The sequence below is a fragment of the Panicum virgatum genome, chromosome 6N, assembly GCF_016808335.1.
Source record: "Panicum virgatum strain AP13 chromosome 6N, P.virgatum_v5, whole genome shotgun sequence".
NCBI classification, from domain to species: Eukaryota; Viridiplantae; Streptophyta; class Magnoliopsida; order Poales; family Poaceae; genus Panicum; species Panicum virgatum.
This window is the reverse complement of record NC_053150.1, coordinates 12,818,996-12,835,344: the sequence shown is the minus strand read 5'-3', so window position 1 is coordinate 12,835,344 and position 16,349 is coordinate 12,818,996. Positions and strand designations below refer to the sequence as shown.

Sequence of the window (16,349 nt, the reverse complement as noted above, 5' to 3'; positions counted from 1 at the left end):
ATCATAAAATAGAAATCCAATTTGTTGGACTCCACATGAGTAGATATACGCAGTGAATATATTATATGGTATACTTTAGTACAATTTTTTTACTGTAACTTTAGATATATACTTTTCTATATTAATTTATAGCTACAGTTTTCGTCGTCCCATTATGGTGAAATTTTTATGGTGAGTTAATCATTATATGATGAGCTGTAGTAAAAATTTTATGATTATTAGATCATGTTTGACTGATCTATAGATTTATCTATAAACTAGATAAATCTATAGAAAAATCTAGACGAATCTATAGATAAATCTATAACTCAGTCATACATGATCTAATAATCATAAAATTTTTACTATAGCTCAATCATATAATGATTAGCCCACCATAAAAATTTCACCATAAAGGACGACGAAAACTGTAGCTATAAATTAATTACAGAAAAGTATATATCTAAAGTTACAGTAAAAAAATTATACTAAAGTATACCATATAATATATTCACTGTGTATATCTACTCATGTGGAGTCCAACAAAATTGGATTTTCTATTTTATGATTTTTTGTGATTTACTATGATTTTTCAAAGATTCAATTGAAATTTTTTAAAAAAAGAAAAGACAAACTACGGTTACTATAGCAAACAGCCTTCGTGGAGGCGCTCGTCGTTTCCCTTCTTTCTTTCTTTTCCCCCTCCCCTCCTCGCGTCCAATAAAAAGGGGAAAACTTTTTTTTCCTCCTCCCCCTTCCCCCAAATTTTGATGCTTAAACCCTCGCCGGGAGGGAGTACTCCGCCAATCCCGACGCGCGCCACCGCCCCCGGATCTCCGCCGCCATGGCCGCCGCGCCGCAGCAGGCCCAGGGCCCCGCAGGTGCGCCCCCGTCGGTGCCTGGATTGGATTGGGGGGTTTGACTTTCCTTCTGTTTTTCTTTTTTGTGCGCGTGTGTGTTCTGGTGCCGCTGCTGCTGCTGCTCGTGATTGCGCCGGGCTGGTGCTCGAATTCCCCCCTCCCCGCGGGACGGATTCGGCGGGAATTCGAGGCGCGGGGGAGCGATTCGGCCGGGGGTCGCTGGCGGAACCGCGGAGGTGGCGCGGCACGGCTTTCTAGGTCAAGATTGGTTTTCCGGCGCCCGGGATTCGTTCGCTCCGCGGGAGGGTCCGGGGAGCCCCGAGCTCGCCGTCGTGGGGAGCGCGTGCTCGCGGCGGGCGGGGCTGGCTGGCTGGGGAAGGGAGCCGAGCGGAGCGGGCGGGCGGGCGGGCTGGGCGGGCGGGCGGGCTGGGATTCGGCCGTGCTGATTGAGCCCTGCTTAAGGGCAAGGACGTCTTTTCCTTTTTTTTTCTTTTTTTGCTTTCCAATTTGCACGGTCACGGGTGTCCACGGGACGCCTTGCAACCCATGCCGTATCGCACGAGCTTGCGGCTGGCGCGGTAAAATTGGCGCCCGGTACGAGTGGACGCACAGTAGTATGCAGCCAATGGGTGAGAGCCCTCAGCTTCGGCTGAGCATGGTGCTGCACATAGGAGGGATTTGACTAAGCTACTGTATGGCGTGATGCGAGCTTGCTGCTGCGCAGCAAGGCTCATGATTTGGCTGTGCAATGTACATGTGCGTGTAGGAGACTTCTGTAGGGCTGTGATTGGGGAGCTGCACAGCTCTAGTGCTTTACTTCTTTTATGCTTGCCTCGTGGTACAAGTGTTATGGCTGTCTTAAGTTGCGCACCATGAGAAAGCATCTTCCTTCGATTCCTGCCGCGTGGACTTATGCTTGGATGTGTGTATGTTCAGCCAGGGTTTTTAAGGCGTCGCCTAGGCGACGCCTAGGCGTCGCTTAGGCGACAAGGCGGTTCCCCATCGCCTTGCTTAAGGCTCGCCTTAGCCCGCCTAGGCGTCGCCTAGGCGACTGAGTGGCTCCACATTGCCTCGCCTCGCCTTACCGCTTTAAAAACCTTGTGTTCAGCAGACAGCGTGGTCTCGCTGCAGTCGGAAGCTGTACTGGAGAATAACCCCTCCAAGAGCGCAAGCTCCAAGGAGCAGGTAATTTAGTTTCCCTTTATGGTGTATTTCCCTCTCTTATGCGATTTGAAGCAACTCATAAGTTTTTTGCTATTGCGTCAGATTTTTTCTGGTACAGAGAACACGAATGCAAACAATGCTCGTGGTGCCACCTCAATAAAATCTCCAAAAGGAGCACATGAGAAGGCTGGCTCTGTCGGAAAAGGTGGAGAGCAACCTTTTCTCTACCAGCACAATGTGTATGCACCGCAGCCACAGGCACTCTATCCTGGAGGTTAGCTTACGTTCATTTTCTGCGTAATTAATGTTACACAGATTCTGAATGGCCATGTTTTTGCCGATTCCCTATAAATTTGTCTTTTACTGGTTCTACAATTGATTATTGTTTCAATAGTTCACGTTGTTCGCCTCTATTTGGAATTTTGGATTCATAGTTGAAGTATCTATCTTGACCTTACGGTGTAAGAGAGCACATTATTCAAATCTGTACCTGGTTCTTTATCAATGCAGCAGCTTTTCAATTCCATGGAGTGTGGTTTTAAATTTCATGTCTTTTTCAACACTGTAGGATACATGAATCCTTCAGGGCAATGGGAAGAATATCCCCATTATGTGAATATGGAGGGGCTCCACTCTGTATCACCTGTAAGTAGGACTACCAAATTTCTTTGTTTCTTCTTGATGAATTTCTTCTAAGTCTTGTTTTCCTGAAGGGTATCTACAATGACAACCAGTCACTCATGCTATCTCCTGGATATGCAAACAACCCCCAAATGATGTATGGGGCCTATTCTCCTGTTTCAACCGTTGGGGATGGCCAACAATACTTACCTATGCACTTCCCCTTCTCAAATTCATACTATCAACCACCAGCTTCTCCTAGCATGGGATACTCAAACTCAGTGCCAGGAATATCTCAAGGAGACCCTATGCTTCAGCCAGAGTACTTCCTTCCTGATGGCCTTCTATATTCACCCACTCCAGGGTATCACCAACCATTTAGTTCATTTGACAGAGGTAACATTTCTCCTCTTTAATTCCTTTTTTTACTACAGGCAAACTTTAGATGACCACGAGCAATGTATAATAGATTGGTCAGAGCCATGCCAAACTAAATTTTGAATCTTGTTTTGTAGCACCAACACAGCCAAATAACGCTCCTGGATTATTTGGTCAAGGGAGCATGCCACTGGCTTCTGGAATGGTATGTTTTATGCATTTGGGTCCTTTAAGTACGTCGGTTAATTGGTTGACTTCATCTGGTTATTTGTTATTAGGATTCAAGTGTGGTTCGATATAGAGGGTGTAGTTAATAATCGAGCTCAAATTTGCTTGTGATTACCATTCTCCTTGTTCTCTGCTGACAATGTATGTTATTGCAGCATCATGGATCGGCGTATGGTCCTGGATCCTATAAGGCACGCCAGCAAGGTAGCAAATTTGGAGGCACTACTCCAAGTTGGAGTTCTGGTCGCAGATTTGGTGCTTTCGACTTCAGTGCCAATCAACAAAGGGGCATGCCATTTGGTAGCCACAATGGCTCTCTGGAGTTTATGAATGAGCAAAACCGTGGGCCACGTGCCACAAAACCAAAGATGCAAGACGAAGAGAACTCCTCAGGAGACGAAAAAAGCGAGAAAACAGTTCCGCTGATTGATAGTGAACTGTACAATCGCCCTGATTTTATCACTGAGTACAAAGATGCCAAATTCTTTGTAATAAAGTCCTACACTGAGGACCATGTACATAGGAGCATTAAGTATAGTGTTTGGGCCAGCACAGCTAGCGGGAATAGAAAGCTGGATTCTGCTTACCGTGCGGCCAAAGAGAAAGAAGAGCATTGTCCAATTTTCTTGTTTTTCTCGGTAAGAACAGCCCCTTTCCTTTGGTTGTTTAGTTACTTCCCTGTTAAGGAAAATTTAAGAATGGAAAATAATAGTTTGTTTGTTTGGCCCTGTATTAGCATGTGTTGAGTGTTTACAATTTTGATATTTCTTCACACGATCTTGAAGCTGATACATAATTATATGCTTTTTGCCTATGGTTTTTATAGGTTAACGGCAGTGGTCAATTCTGCGGTGTTGCTGAGATGATTGGACCTGTCGATTTCGACAGAAGTGTTGATTACTGGCAGCAGGACAAGTGGAGTGGCCAGTTCCCTGTGAAGTGGCACATAATTAAAGATGTCCCAAACAACCTTCTGCGGCACATCATTCTTGAGAACAACGATAATAAACCTGTGACGAATAGCAGGGATACCCAGGAGGTAAGATTTACATGAAATTGATCTCTATCAGTTGAATGCCTAGGCTGGAATTTCTGAATCAATTCATCACTAACTCATTGGGGAACAAAACATGCAGGTGAAGCTGGAACAGGGCCTCCAGATGCTAACCATCTTCAAGAACCATGAGGCTGAGACGACAATCCTGGAGGATTTTGACTTCTATGAGCAGCGGGAGAAAGCCTTGCAGGAGAACAGACGTCAACAGCAGCCTGGCAGCGCTGATCCTCAGAAGCCAGCAGATACCAAGGCACAAGCTGTGGCCGATATGTCAGACGCATTTGCTAAGGTCATCCAGTTGAAGGAGACCGAGAACAGTGGGAAATCCCAGAAAGCTGAGGGCGCCTCAGCTGAAAATGGATCCACTATGGCTAAGGTTGAAGAAGGCGATGCAAACGTGAAGGCAGGCCCTGTGGAGGAAAGTGGTTGATTTATCTGTCTGCTCATTTGGAAGCAGCAGCTGTGTGAAGGTTGGAGGGGGCAAAGTGCAGGTTGATTGTGTTAAATATGGTTGTCGTGTCAGTTGTACAACATCATAGGGCTTTGTTTCATCTCCATTTAGGTTATAATTTCAATATCATAGTTCTATAATTGTTGTTCGCAGTTCTCTTCATCCCTGTTTTATTCTTGCATGTGTCTTCTCATGCCTCTCGTGTCGCACCAAGAATGCTGTTCATTCTAGTGGTTTAGCCATAAGAAACTGCAGAATTATGCTGCGGTAACGTTGCATTTTCTGCAGTTGGAAGATGATACTATCATGTCTTTCCTTGTCTACATCCTCTTGTAATTTCAGAGCAAATCCTCTCCAGTATCTTCATCTTGTAATTTCAGAGCAAATCCTCTTGCGCCTGAACAGTTCTATAGTTGCCTAGGCCACAACGCTAACGCTTCAAAGTCACAATTTATAGCGACACTCAATTGGACAAATCATACATCAGGTTAACCACTCTGGTCCATCCGAACTCTTGCATATGAATAAATGGCGAGCTCTATCACTGTCAGGTACAGACGTTGGAGCAGCAAACCTGAAAGCATATGCAGCAGTCACAGATGTTTTCCAAAAGTGAGCAAACCTGAAAGCTGATGCTGAGCAAGGCAGAGCTACATGATTCTGATATGCTGAATTTTGACATCATTCAGGACAACACAGGAGCAAATCCATGCTAGTTAATTATACATATTATATATACCATGAAGCATCAGAGCTTTCACATGTAGCCGCATGAAGATAAACAGAAAAACAGAGCGCGCAGCAGGACTTGTTACAACAGGAAGGGTATGGAGTCAAGGATAAAACTACTTCTATTACAACCACTCTGATGACAGAAACTAGGTGTAATCTACGATAAACATGTCAACGACAGAAGGCACACTCGAGACTGTCGAGAGTTGGCTTTCTGATTCTGAAGCGCAGGTCTATTATAATACGATAAATACACAGGACTAAACCTCTCTCCAGGTTCTTTTCCTGGATTCCGGACAGCTCAGTCCAGGGCCATCGGTTGCGCGATGCAGCAGCGGAAGCGGGCCCTACGGACAGTGCGCAGGACCTCCATCTCCACCTGTTCCAGCATCCTGACAATATCAGTGAATGGGGGGCGGACTTCAGGGTTTGAGTCCCAGCACCTGGTCATGATCTCCCCTAGGGCGGGGAGGCAGTCATGAGGTATGGTCGGACGGACACCCTTGTTCACCACAGCAAATGCAGCTTGCACCGCGGTCATGTTTGCAAAAGGAACATTCCCAGTTACAAGCTCCCACAGGACAATGCCAAAGCTGTAGACATCAACCTTCTGGTTGTATGGTCTGTGCTGGATCATCTCACTGCAAGTGGAAAAGTAGGAAGTTAATACATCAAAACAAAGAGAAAATTGTAAGCAGCAATTGTTCCAATTCTACATCTACAATGAAGCAAAGCAGAGCCACATAGTAGAAGCATCCACATGACAAGCATTGTAATCAATAGTAAATATCACCACAAATATACTATATATATTTCTCGAGGATAATAAGATGTTAAGAGCTAGAACATGAGCACAGAAAAAGCAATCTGATGAATCCAATGAAAAGGAAAAACATAACATAATGAACTAGAAAGATGTCAAGAGTATCAGCATTTCAGCGTGTACCAAAATCAATAGCACAAGGAATACAACTAGACCCTTTGCCTGGATATTCAGTGGATTTAAATGACGTTGGGCTTGCCTATTAATGTACTATTGACCCCCAAGGCAAAAGAGATCAATTGAAAAATGTCACCATGCTCCCTGGAATCTAGGAGGCTGCACCTTTAATTAATTAACAGTGGAAACTTTAGTTATTTCACACTATATCCACCTACCTACCAATAACGGCAAAATTTAAGAGAAATAATGGTACATAATGCAATTCATACAGAAATTTCTATAATGTTGGTTAGTAATTTAATGTGACTTTAATATCTCAACGGGCCAGATCCATGGGCAGTGGGCTCTCCAATCCGGTCATATTCAGGTGACGTCATCCAGGTTGTTTGTCGGCCTTCCTGTTAGATTGGGACAAAACGATAAGCCACAAGCAGCAGTCGCACTTTCCTCTCACCTTTAATATGAATGTTTCGATCTTTCACATCTTTCACTCAGCTGGACACAAGCAAAGTTGCCAATTAGGAGAGGGGGGAACTGTATTTTGCCGGTAAGCTAGGAAGTATTTTGATTTTCCCATTGAGTTGTCTCACTGCCATATGAGTATCAAGGAAAGGAATTAACAACTAATAGAGGGCAGTTTTTAGTGGTAAGACCATTTATTGAGTTGCTTAATCCAAGATATGTTGATGTATCACAGTTATGAATTTATATGAACAGGGACATTTTGAATAGGAGCAACAAAGATCACAGATCATTGTAGGTTCAATAGGGCATATGCCATAGGTGATAGTATCTGGCTAGCCAACGGACTGGATGATGACACAAAGATCATTGGCTAGCCAATGGAGGTGTAATCAGCTAGGATATGTCCTGACCGAGGAACCAATAAAGCAGGATCTGTGATCCTCTTTCCAGTATATGTTTTCACTATTCAAAACCGGAGTTCAATATTTTTTTATGTTGGCTTTGTGGTTGGATATTATACACTAACAAATAGTTCCAAGGTTTTTCTTAATAATTTTCAAATAGGACCTAAGATATTTGGATTCCAGCATATTTGATACCTTGCTCGACATCTTTGACCAAACATAGAACTAAGCAAGATTTTCTTTTGTTAGTGAGACGACCTTAAAATGATAGTTTCACATATACAATTTTAAATTGTTAAGGTTGATGGAACTTCTGCCTTTGTTGCTTAGACTTGTACAATGGTTTGATAAAATGTTATATATCATATCCATTGCAACCCATTGCGAACCAAAATAAAGAAAAATTGTTTTTCATTTTCGTGCTTGGGGCTATTCATGTCTAACGAGACTCTGCACCTTGAAGAAAATTAAAGGATAAGATACATGACGAGGGATATCTAATCCAATTTAACTGGGCCGTACCTCTTGTGTCAGAGAAGCAAGTTACAAACGTGGCTCAAGGAGTGCATTCATCTCCTTTTAGGTGGCTTGTGAGCTTTCTTGTCACATGGAGCCAACAAATAAAGGAGAATATGATTGCAATTCATTAAGGATTGATTGAGGTTCCACGTCTCATAGTTTGGGCCCCTTTGGGAGGGCTCCGGCTCCCGCTCCTTCAGCGGCTTCTGCTAGAGCCCTGTCAAACGGGGAAAGGAGGTGAAGCGGCTCCAACAAAACATGTGAGAGCCGTTCTTGCGGCTTTGCCTACAGGACGGTGGAGCAGACAGAGCCAAAAAGACTAGTTCCGCCTGCTCCAGCTCTGGCTCCACCCTCCGAGCTAGGAGCCAAAGCCCTCCCGAAGGGGGCCTAAGTCTTGCAAAGCAAGCTATTGTGGCGTATAGCCCTTTTTTACTCTTCACAAGCCAATGGGGGCCCATTTGGTTGGAAGATGCAGCAATGTGCCTAAATTTACCATAGTTCCAAGTCATGAAGTCATCTTGGCACTATAGCCAACTAGTTACAACTAGCCAACAAGTAGCCAAGAGATCATAGTGATTAAACTGGATAGGGTTCGCGGCTCAACTGGTGACACCAACAACTGGAGTATATGCTAGTTAATGGATCGTCTTGGTTCGATAATCTAGGTTGAGATGGGATTCGTGAGAAACCGGATGGTCCATAATTAGGTCATGGTTTTATTCTTCAGAAGTGACAAAGAAAGAATGACAAAGGGAAGAAAATAGTTCGAGAAGACAAATCAGACACATGTCTTGGGGTTTGGAGGTTCTGACATGCAACCACATGTTCACTTGTGATGACATGGAATGTGTATTAAATAAGTAATTTACAAATCGGCACTTTGGCGAACCTTCGGTTGGACCAATGAACCGCAAACCAATGAACCGCAAACCAAGAGCTCAATAATCATCAATGAGAGCACAACTGGGCACTAGCATCGATGACTAGAGAAGAGGAGAGATTGCTTAGTGCCTTAGTGGAGCATCGAGGAATGAGCACCACACCACTTGGTGAGAGAGGTCCGATGGCTACTAGTGACCTCTGTTCTCAAGGCGGTAAGGCGGACGCCTAGCAAGGTGGGGCGGCTGGACGCCTAGGCGAGCAAGGCGGGCGCCTAGGCGAGCAAGGCGCAAATCGGTGGACGGCGCATGGACGCCTAGGCGACGCCTTGAGAACAGAGCTAGTGACAGCCTAACATCTCGATAAGGGAAATTTTCCTCTTTCAAACATGGTGTGCTTAATAGCTAATATTTGATGGGGTTCACAAGGCTAGGTTTCCTTGTATATGAGTCCACTATTGTATTGGGATTATACTAACCAAATTGCCAACAACCCAACCTACACGCCAATACATGGATGCCTAATTGTGTAGTCATTAATTATCCAGGTGGCCCTCCAACTTGAGACGAGTTATGGAGTCGTTGCCCTGGATGTGTAATCATCAACTTAACACTTTACATGCATCATCATGAGTCATCTAAACACCAACCTACGAGCTAAGAATACAAGAGAAGTGTGGAAGAGAACATTGAAGCACTTTCTTGGCTCACTAGCTTGAAGAAGCAACCAGGTGTATACAAGTAGAAAAGTCGTAAACCTCCTTGCTTGCTCCATCTCGTGTTATCATTGCCCACCCTTGACTCTGCCAAACACTTCACACTTTGCCTCTACCGCTATCAGCGTAAACATGGCAAGGTTTCTGGTGGGGGTGGGGGTGGGGGTTGGAGGCGGACAACAGGCTAGGTACCAAAACTATGTTGCATGGCGGAAGGATCCTTCACACATGAGGCTTCAATTCTCCATCAAGAGCGGTGCACAAACCGTGCAGCTTGCCAATCCCATCACCCAACTTTGAATGCCTTGGACAAGTAGGGTCATGCAAGATGCTTGCCTCAACGAATCTTCCCTTCTTGTAAACTGGCTTTAACCAAACTAGATGTGATCATGTTTCACATGATTACTTAATTACGCTAACAAAATAAACTATGATTTCAAAGTGAGAAAACAGTGACCACCACAAAATCATATTCCTAGTATGACCTCACATGTTTTGCAGTTAATAACTTAAGACGAACCAAATATGCTCAGCCAACAAGTAGCAGCTAATATAACTTGTCAATACAACTAAAATAGTAAAATAGCCACTTGGGTATACTACCTCCACAAATGCTCCTAAGATGGCAATATTTTATAGACCTCTTGGCACAAGAATGCATGGTGCAGAATGATTTGAAAGGAATTCACAACTGATTGAATCTAATACCTTAGATAACAATAGTTACTAATCATTAGCACCCATCTATAAAACGTTAGAACATATAAGCAAAGAAACAACATGAATTCTAGACCGGCACCCTGCTTAACTAGTTCTAAACAGTAAGCAATATTTGAGCTCAAGTGGTTACACACCAGAATGTCGAGAACACCTCGCAGTAATTGCATGCATATTTAAGTATTTAACATATACAAGTGTTTGATCTGCGAAACCAGCTTTGATATTGGATAAAAAGTTTTTAAAAAAAGGTAGCCAGAAATTGGTAATTCCGAACAACAGCAGAGCAAAGATTTACAAAAAAATCTATTTGCACAATCAAGTATTAAAAACATATCAGGAAATGCTAAAATAATGTCCATTTTTTAGGAATTAAATAAAAAATTAAGTTGACCAGTTAATACAGATGCATATAACTAACAAATATATGTTTTTACAGTCATTCACATGTTCCAGATAAGGAGTATAACAAAACAAATAAGCAACCACACAAGCTCCACGCACTATTCGTGAAGAAGCACATGGATTCCTAGTGAGATACCCTCCTTCATAAATTCTAAATAGCAAACAATATCTGATCCCATGCATGCACAGAATTTACAGAACATACCGAGAGAATACAGTGTGTATTTCACACATATAATGATGTTTGATCTGCTAAACTAGCTTTAGCATTGGATAAAAGCAAAAAAAAGGGAAAGCATTTATAATTTAGTGATCCAGAAAAGCAGCAGGATGGAAATTTTACATGCAAAAGGAAAATTTTTTCCTTCACAATCAAGTATGCAATGCATATCAGGAAATGCTAAAATCAAGTCAATTTTGGAGGAATACTAAAATAGGAAAAATTTAACCAGTTAATACAGACCACAAATACATTAAACTATTAGGTCTAATACACGAAAAATGCACATGTTACAGGTAAACAGTATAGCAGAAAGACTAAGCAATCACAGAAACCACATATATCTTATTATCAATCAATACATACTTCCTTATCACGATCCTGAGCAATGACAATGCGAAAAATGAAACAGGTATGCCTTATTAAGAATAACATAACAACCGACTGAAAAAAGATAAACAAAGTGTGTTTATTCAACTTACGGAGCCATCCAACGATATGTTCCTGTTTCAGGTGTCATCCCCTCAGTCTTCACTTCAATCCTAGCCACTCCAAAGTCAGCAATCTTAATGGACTTATCACCAGAAATCAGGAGGTTATCTGACTTGAGATCTCTGTGGATGAACCCAAGTCCATGGACATAGGCCATGCCATGTGCAACATCTAATGCCTGCTTCACCGCTAACTTCAGCGGAATAGACCTGTTCTGCCTCCGGCTAAGGAAATTCTTGAGCGACCCGCCCTTTGCATATTCTGTGACAATGCACCAAACCAATGGTTTCCTGCAAGCACCAATGAATTTGACAATGTTGGGGTGCCTTAAGGTTGCAAGCATCATAACCTCCTGCACGAATTGCTGCTCAAGCAATTGAGATTTCTCTGGGTCAGCCTCTGGCCGCTCCAAAAGCTTTATGGCAACATCCATGCCATTGTATGTTCCCCTGTACAGCTTACCAAAGGCGCCTTGGGCAAAGGGCATCCCCAAGTGAAGTTTGCCCAGATCAATTGTCCACTCCTCATAATTCTGGAGTGTCTCTGTCGGGAACCTATTGTCCATCAGAGCCTGTGCCAGCGCATCCTCACTCAAGGCATGCGACACTCTCCCTGGACGGAAGATGCTGTTCCCGACCGAATAGCTGCCGACAACAACGGGGCCCTTGAGACCAGGATGGCCGAGCATCCCGGTACGCGAGTCGCTGTTAGACCCGACACTGCTGTTGTCCACAGACATGGCGATGGAGCCGCCGTGCATGCTGGTCTGCATGCTGTTGAGGCTGTCCATGGACATGTTGGAGCCCTCCCCTAGCTTCTGGTAGAAGGCCATGTCGCAGAAGCCCTCACCAAAGTTCACGCCACCATCATGGCCACCCGCATCACCAATGAAGCCAGGGAAGTTGGCGCCTTGCGCCATCACTCAACGACTAGAATCCTAGCTTCCACAATCACTCCACCTCCTCCCTACTCCCCAGCACAGCCCCCCAGAAGCCTGGCGATTGGTTTGCCTGGAAAGGAGGGACAAAACAGATATCACCACCAAGGGGAAAACACACAGTATTCCATATAAGCAAAGCAAGAGGTGTAACGCTTCCATTCATACAAGAACTACAATTTGCACCACCACCAACATGCAGGCATACGAATTAACATCCCAGAATTGCTACTTTAGGAACTCAACAGAGGGATTAGAAACGTATACCAGTCCATTTCCATTAATAAAAAAAAAAGAGAAACGTATATGCTAGTAGAGAAATACTAAAAAGATCACAGCTTCAGTCGTGATAAGGCTAAGGCCTGCAGTTTCCACAACCAGCAACATGCAGGCAGAAAGGGCAGCTGGAGGTCGATGCTGCCGCTCCCGAACGGGGAAAATCCCAGGAGCCCGAAAGAGAGAACCCCAAATCCGCAAGGAATTACCCCCAGAACGGCCCCCGAAATGGCAACCGGAGCCTTTCCAGGGCCGAATCGAACCCCCAGAGCGCACCCGAAACGAACCCCAGAGAGGACCTCGACCGACCAGCGCCCCGAATCAAAGCGACCCCCCGCGCGGCGCCCCCCGAATCGGCCCCGCCAGCCCACGGCAGTCAGTCAACAACCCCGGCGCGGGGCCGAAAGCGCTCACCTTTGGGCCTCCCGGAGCACGCCCTCCGCCGCCGCCGCCGCCGCCAATCGATCGAGGCCAGGGTGGGGGCCGCAGGCGCCGGCGATCCGGGGCGGCCGATCGGGGTGGAGGACCGGGCGGTGGGAGCAGCCGGGACGACGGTGGCCCCCCTCGGCGCTGGACCGAGCAGGCCGGGGCCGGTGGGTGGGGGTCTGGCTGGCTCTGGGGACAGGAAGGAAGGCGAGGGGGAGGGGGAAAGATCAAAAAAGGCGAGGGGGAGGGGAGGAGAGAGTGCTGGGAGTCGCCGAGGCCGAGCCTGCTCGGTGGTGGTGGAGTGTTAAAGCCAGCCTGCCTCGGAGCGCGAGCCCGACGGGGTCATTAACTGCGGGGGTTAACCACGTGTCGGGGGGGATTAGCGAGGCCTGCGCGGCGCGGCGGGCCGGCGGGGGAATTCGGGGGCAGCCGAGGGGCTTCCGCGCAAATCGGCGCGGCTTTATCGGTCGCCGCCGCAGGTGACGTTCACCCCCGGCCACCGGGGCACCGCCGGCCGAGCGGTGGTGGTCGCAACGGGCCAAACGGCAGCGCGTTGGCAAGGCCTGCCCGGACACGAGGGTGGCGGGCGCGGCGCGCCCGTAGTGACGATGATCTGGCGTTGGCGCCGGCTGCAACCGCAACTGCGCGGGCGGTGCAGGCGTCTTGATTACAGAGAGAAGCATGCGTCCCCCGTGTAGAACGAAAACCGGACCGGTTAAAGAACCGATGAGCTCACCACTTCAGTGGTCTGACTATTGAACCGGCCGGTTAAAATGGGGTTCCATGAATAGGCGTATTTTACATTTTTTGCCCGTGCTGCCACACGTGAAACGCTAGTGGAGTGATTAGGGTGGTGGATTTATGATAAATTTTTGAACTCTGTTACTACACTTTTACTTCTTGTTTAGATCTGGTTTCTTTTCTAGCTGATCTTTTAGTTGAATGGAGATGCTGAGATTGACGACTCGAGATCTTTATGGACGAGTCGGTGTCTAGTCCATTTTTTTTTCTATGGTCTCTGGTGGCACGCACTCATCAATCTACAAATATGAGATCGATGATGCACAATGTAATGAATGGAAGAAGTTGTTTGGTTGTTTGTCTTTGTTATAACATTTACTGCGATGTGGCCATATGGGCATATCTACCGTAGTATATAAAACATACTTAAATTATCTTTGTATGTCTTTATTACATTATCTATAGTGCTAGAAACACATATGGTGTGGTAACACGCATCAATCGTTATTGTAGAAGACAGAGATTATTGTAGAAGAGGGTTTGTTGTGTGGGTTCAGAAAACCCATATTGGCATATATAAGAACATCTATAATGATACAGAATGAATCAATCTCTATGTATAACCAACGATGTAGAGTATGGTGGAACCACAATCCTATAAACTTATTGGGTTGTGTGCGTACATCTTTATTATGATATCTATAATGTTTTAACCACATATATAATGATATAAACATACTAATCTCTGCATCTTATAATCTAGTACCTATATAACCTGAGATTACTATGTTCTATGTTGTTGTATTTATTCTTATGACACTATAGTTATCGTAATAAAGGCACGCATATAACTCAACAAGTTTCCATTTATGACCCATAATGGGGTTAGTGTGTCTTTATTACAATATTCATAGTGAAATCTTTATAAGATAAAATTTGGGATGTCTTTTTCAGCATTGCGTTTAGAGGAGAGATCTCATGGAGGAGATGCAGGGTAGAGATACCACCAACTATATTCTCAAATTATATTATGTGTGTATCATAAGCTCTACGTGATGTTTGTTTAGTTATCTTATATATAACAGAATATATTTGGATGAGATGAAATCTATTTCCTAATTTTCCTAACTAGCATAGTGCCCTTATGTTGTTACAGGTAATTATATATAATGGATCTACATAATGCCGGGGGTATAAACCCGGGACCCCTGACGGGCCCGACTCGTGCAAAGGGAAGCCCAGCAAGTCTGCTGGGCCGAGAACGGGACGGCCCACTAACCGGCGTAGGGAGCTGTCTTCGTTCCTAAGCCAACGAGTCCGGGAGCCCGATCTCCCGAGACACGTGGCGCCCCCCCGACCTAGCGCCCCAGGTCAGAGCCATGGCGGACGACCCGGGACGTGCGCTCCAAGAACGCCGCGCCCCCCGACAGACGTGCCGGCCAAGACAGGCCCCTTGCAGGCTCTAGGACGCCAGCTCTCCTTATCTTGCGGCGAGGGCTTAGGCAGCAGGACTCTCTGACAAGGGGACAGTGCCGCTCGCGCGGGTCCCGCGACACAACGGGAGGAGGCGTCAACAGACGCTGCCTCCCCCCGCCGTAATGATGGTTGCCCCTGCGCGCCGTTTCATTACGCCAGCGAGCGTGACCGGACGTCCCCGGCCAGACCTCGGTAAGGCACCCCTCGCCGGGAGCGTCGTCCAGCTGACAGGGGCTACGCGAGAGAGGCGCGCAGGATAGCCCCCGCAGGCAAGGAACGTAGGCCTAGGCGGACAAGACCGGAGGTGACCCCCGAGCGACCGTCCGAGTGGCCGGGCCGCCCCGACTGAGCAGGATGGGACAGCATCGGGGCAACTCGCTGCCCAAGAAGATCGCAGGATCATCCTTTGCCCAAGAAGATCGCCAGGATCAAGCCTGCCCACTCCCGACCGACCGAGTGGGTCCCGACGACTGATAAGAACAAAGGACACCCCGACGGTGCCAAGACATAGCGCTAGATATATGTAAATGGGGGCCCCACCTTGAACTATAAAAAGGGAAAGCCTCCCACGTAGGAAAGGGTTGAAACTCTGGAGGTTCAACACTGCTTGACCAGCTTGTAAGCTCCCCTCTGAACTTTGAGCACCCGGGCTCGAGAGCAATAGAGCAAGAGCACCACCCCCCATACTGGACGTAGGACACATTCGGCCTGAACCAGTCTAAATCCTCGAGTCTTTGCGTGCTACACCATATCCGATCAAGCGCACAACAAACGAGCAATCGAGTAGTTTAGGAATCGCCCATTTTCCGCAGCGACACATAATATCACAAATAAAATAATATCACCTACTTTGTGCTTGTTTACTTCGTGCACTGGCTCTTTTGATAATGTAAGGTATTGATTTTCTGGGATCCGATTGAATCCCGATTGATGGGTTCCTATTATGATTCCGATTGATTTCTCCAGGTTCTAGTTAGGATTTCGATGAATGAAAGGCAGTCCGACTCGCATGTGGGATGGACTAAGGCCCACATGTCAACGATACAGTACGGACTAAACCAAAAATTTTAGTGGAAACCTTATTCGCTTTAGAAATAGGTATATGCATAAATATAAATTTGTGTACTTCTCATTGTTTTTATTTATCTCATGCATTGTGAGCTTTCTGTAGAAGTACAACGTGACATCACTAATGGTGCACATAAGATTCGTGGCAAGATCAAGGTAGAAAGATAAGGGTGTCATTTTGAGGTTAACACATGGT

General features: G+C 45.8%; 2 protein-coding genes across 3 annotated transcripts; one reads left to right on the top strand and one right to left on the bottom strand.

Annotated features, from left to right (window-relative positions):
• Positions 1-657: 657 nt before the first annotated feature.
• LOC120679126 (YTH domain-containing protein ECT1-like) lies at positions 658-5,098 on the top strand. Of its 2 annotated transcripts, none has more exons than XM_039960647.1 (9): positions 658-860; positions 1,948-2,024; positions 2,106-2,277; positions 2,572-2,648; positions 2,717-3,020; positions 3,140-3,207; positions 3,386-3,868; positions 4,057-4,269; positions 4,367-5,098. In XM_039960647.1, the coding sequence occupies exons 1-9, from the start codon at positions 824-826 to the stop codon at positions 4,715-4,717; spliced, it is 1,782 nt and encodes a 593-aa protein (XP_039816581.1). In that variant the 5' UTR covers positions 658-823; the 3' UTR covers positions 4,718-5,098. The 2 variants fall into 2 exon arrangements, with proteins under 2 accessions (XP_039816581.1, XP_039816582.1); XM_039960648.1 differs by having other exon boundaries at positions 1,951-2,024; positions 4,367-5,086.
• Positions 5,099-5,374: 276 nt separating this feature from the next.
• Positions 5,375-13,526, bottom strand: LOC120679127 (serine/threonine-protein kinase STY13-like). The gene is made up of 3 exons (XM_039960649.1): positions 12,857-13,526; positions 11,220-12,239; positions 5,375-6,111 (listed from the first exon to the last, which is right to left on the bottom strand). The coding sequence occupies exons 2-3, from the start codon at positions 12,146-12,148 to the stop codon at positions 5,772-5,774; spliced, it is 1,269 nt and encodes a 422-aa protein (XP_039816583.1). The 5' UTR covers positions 12,149-12,239; positions 12,857-13,526; the 3' UTR covers positions 5,375-5,771.
• Positions 13,527-16,349: the final 2,823 nt, after the last annotated feature.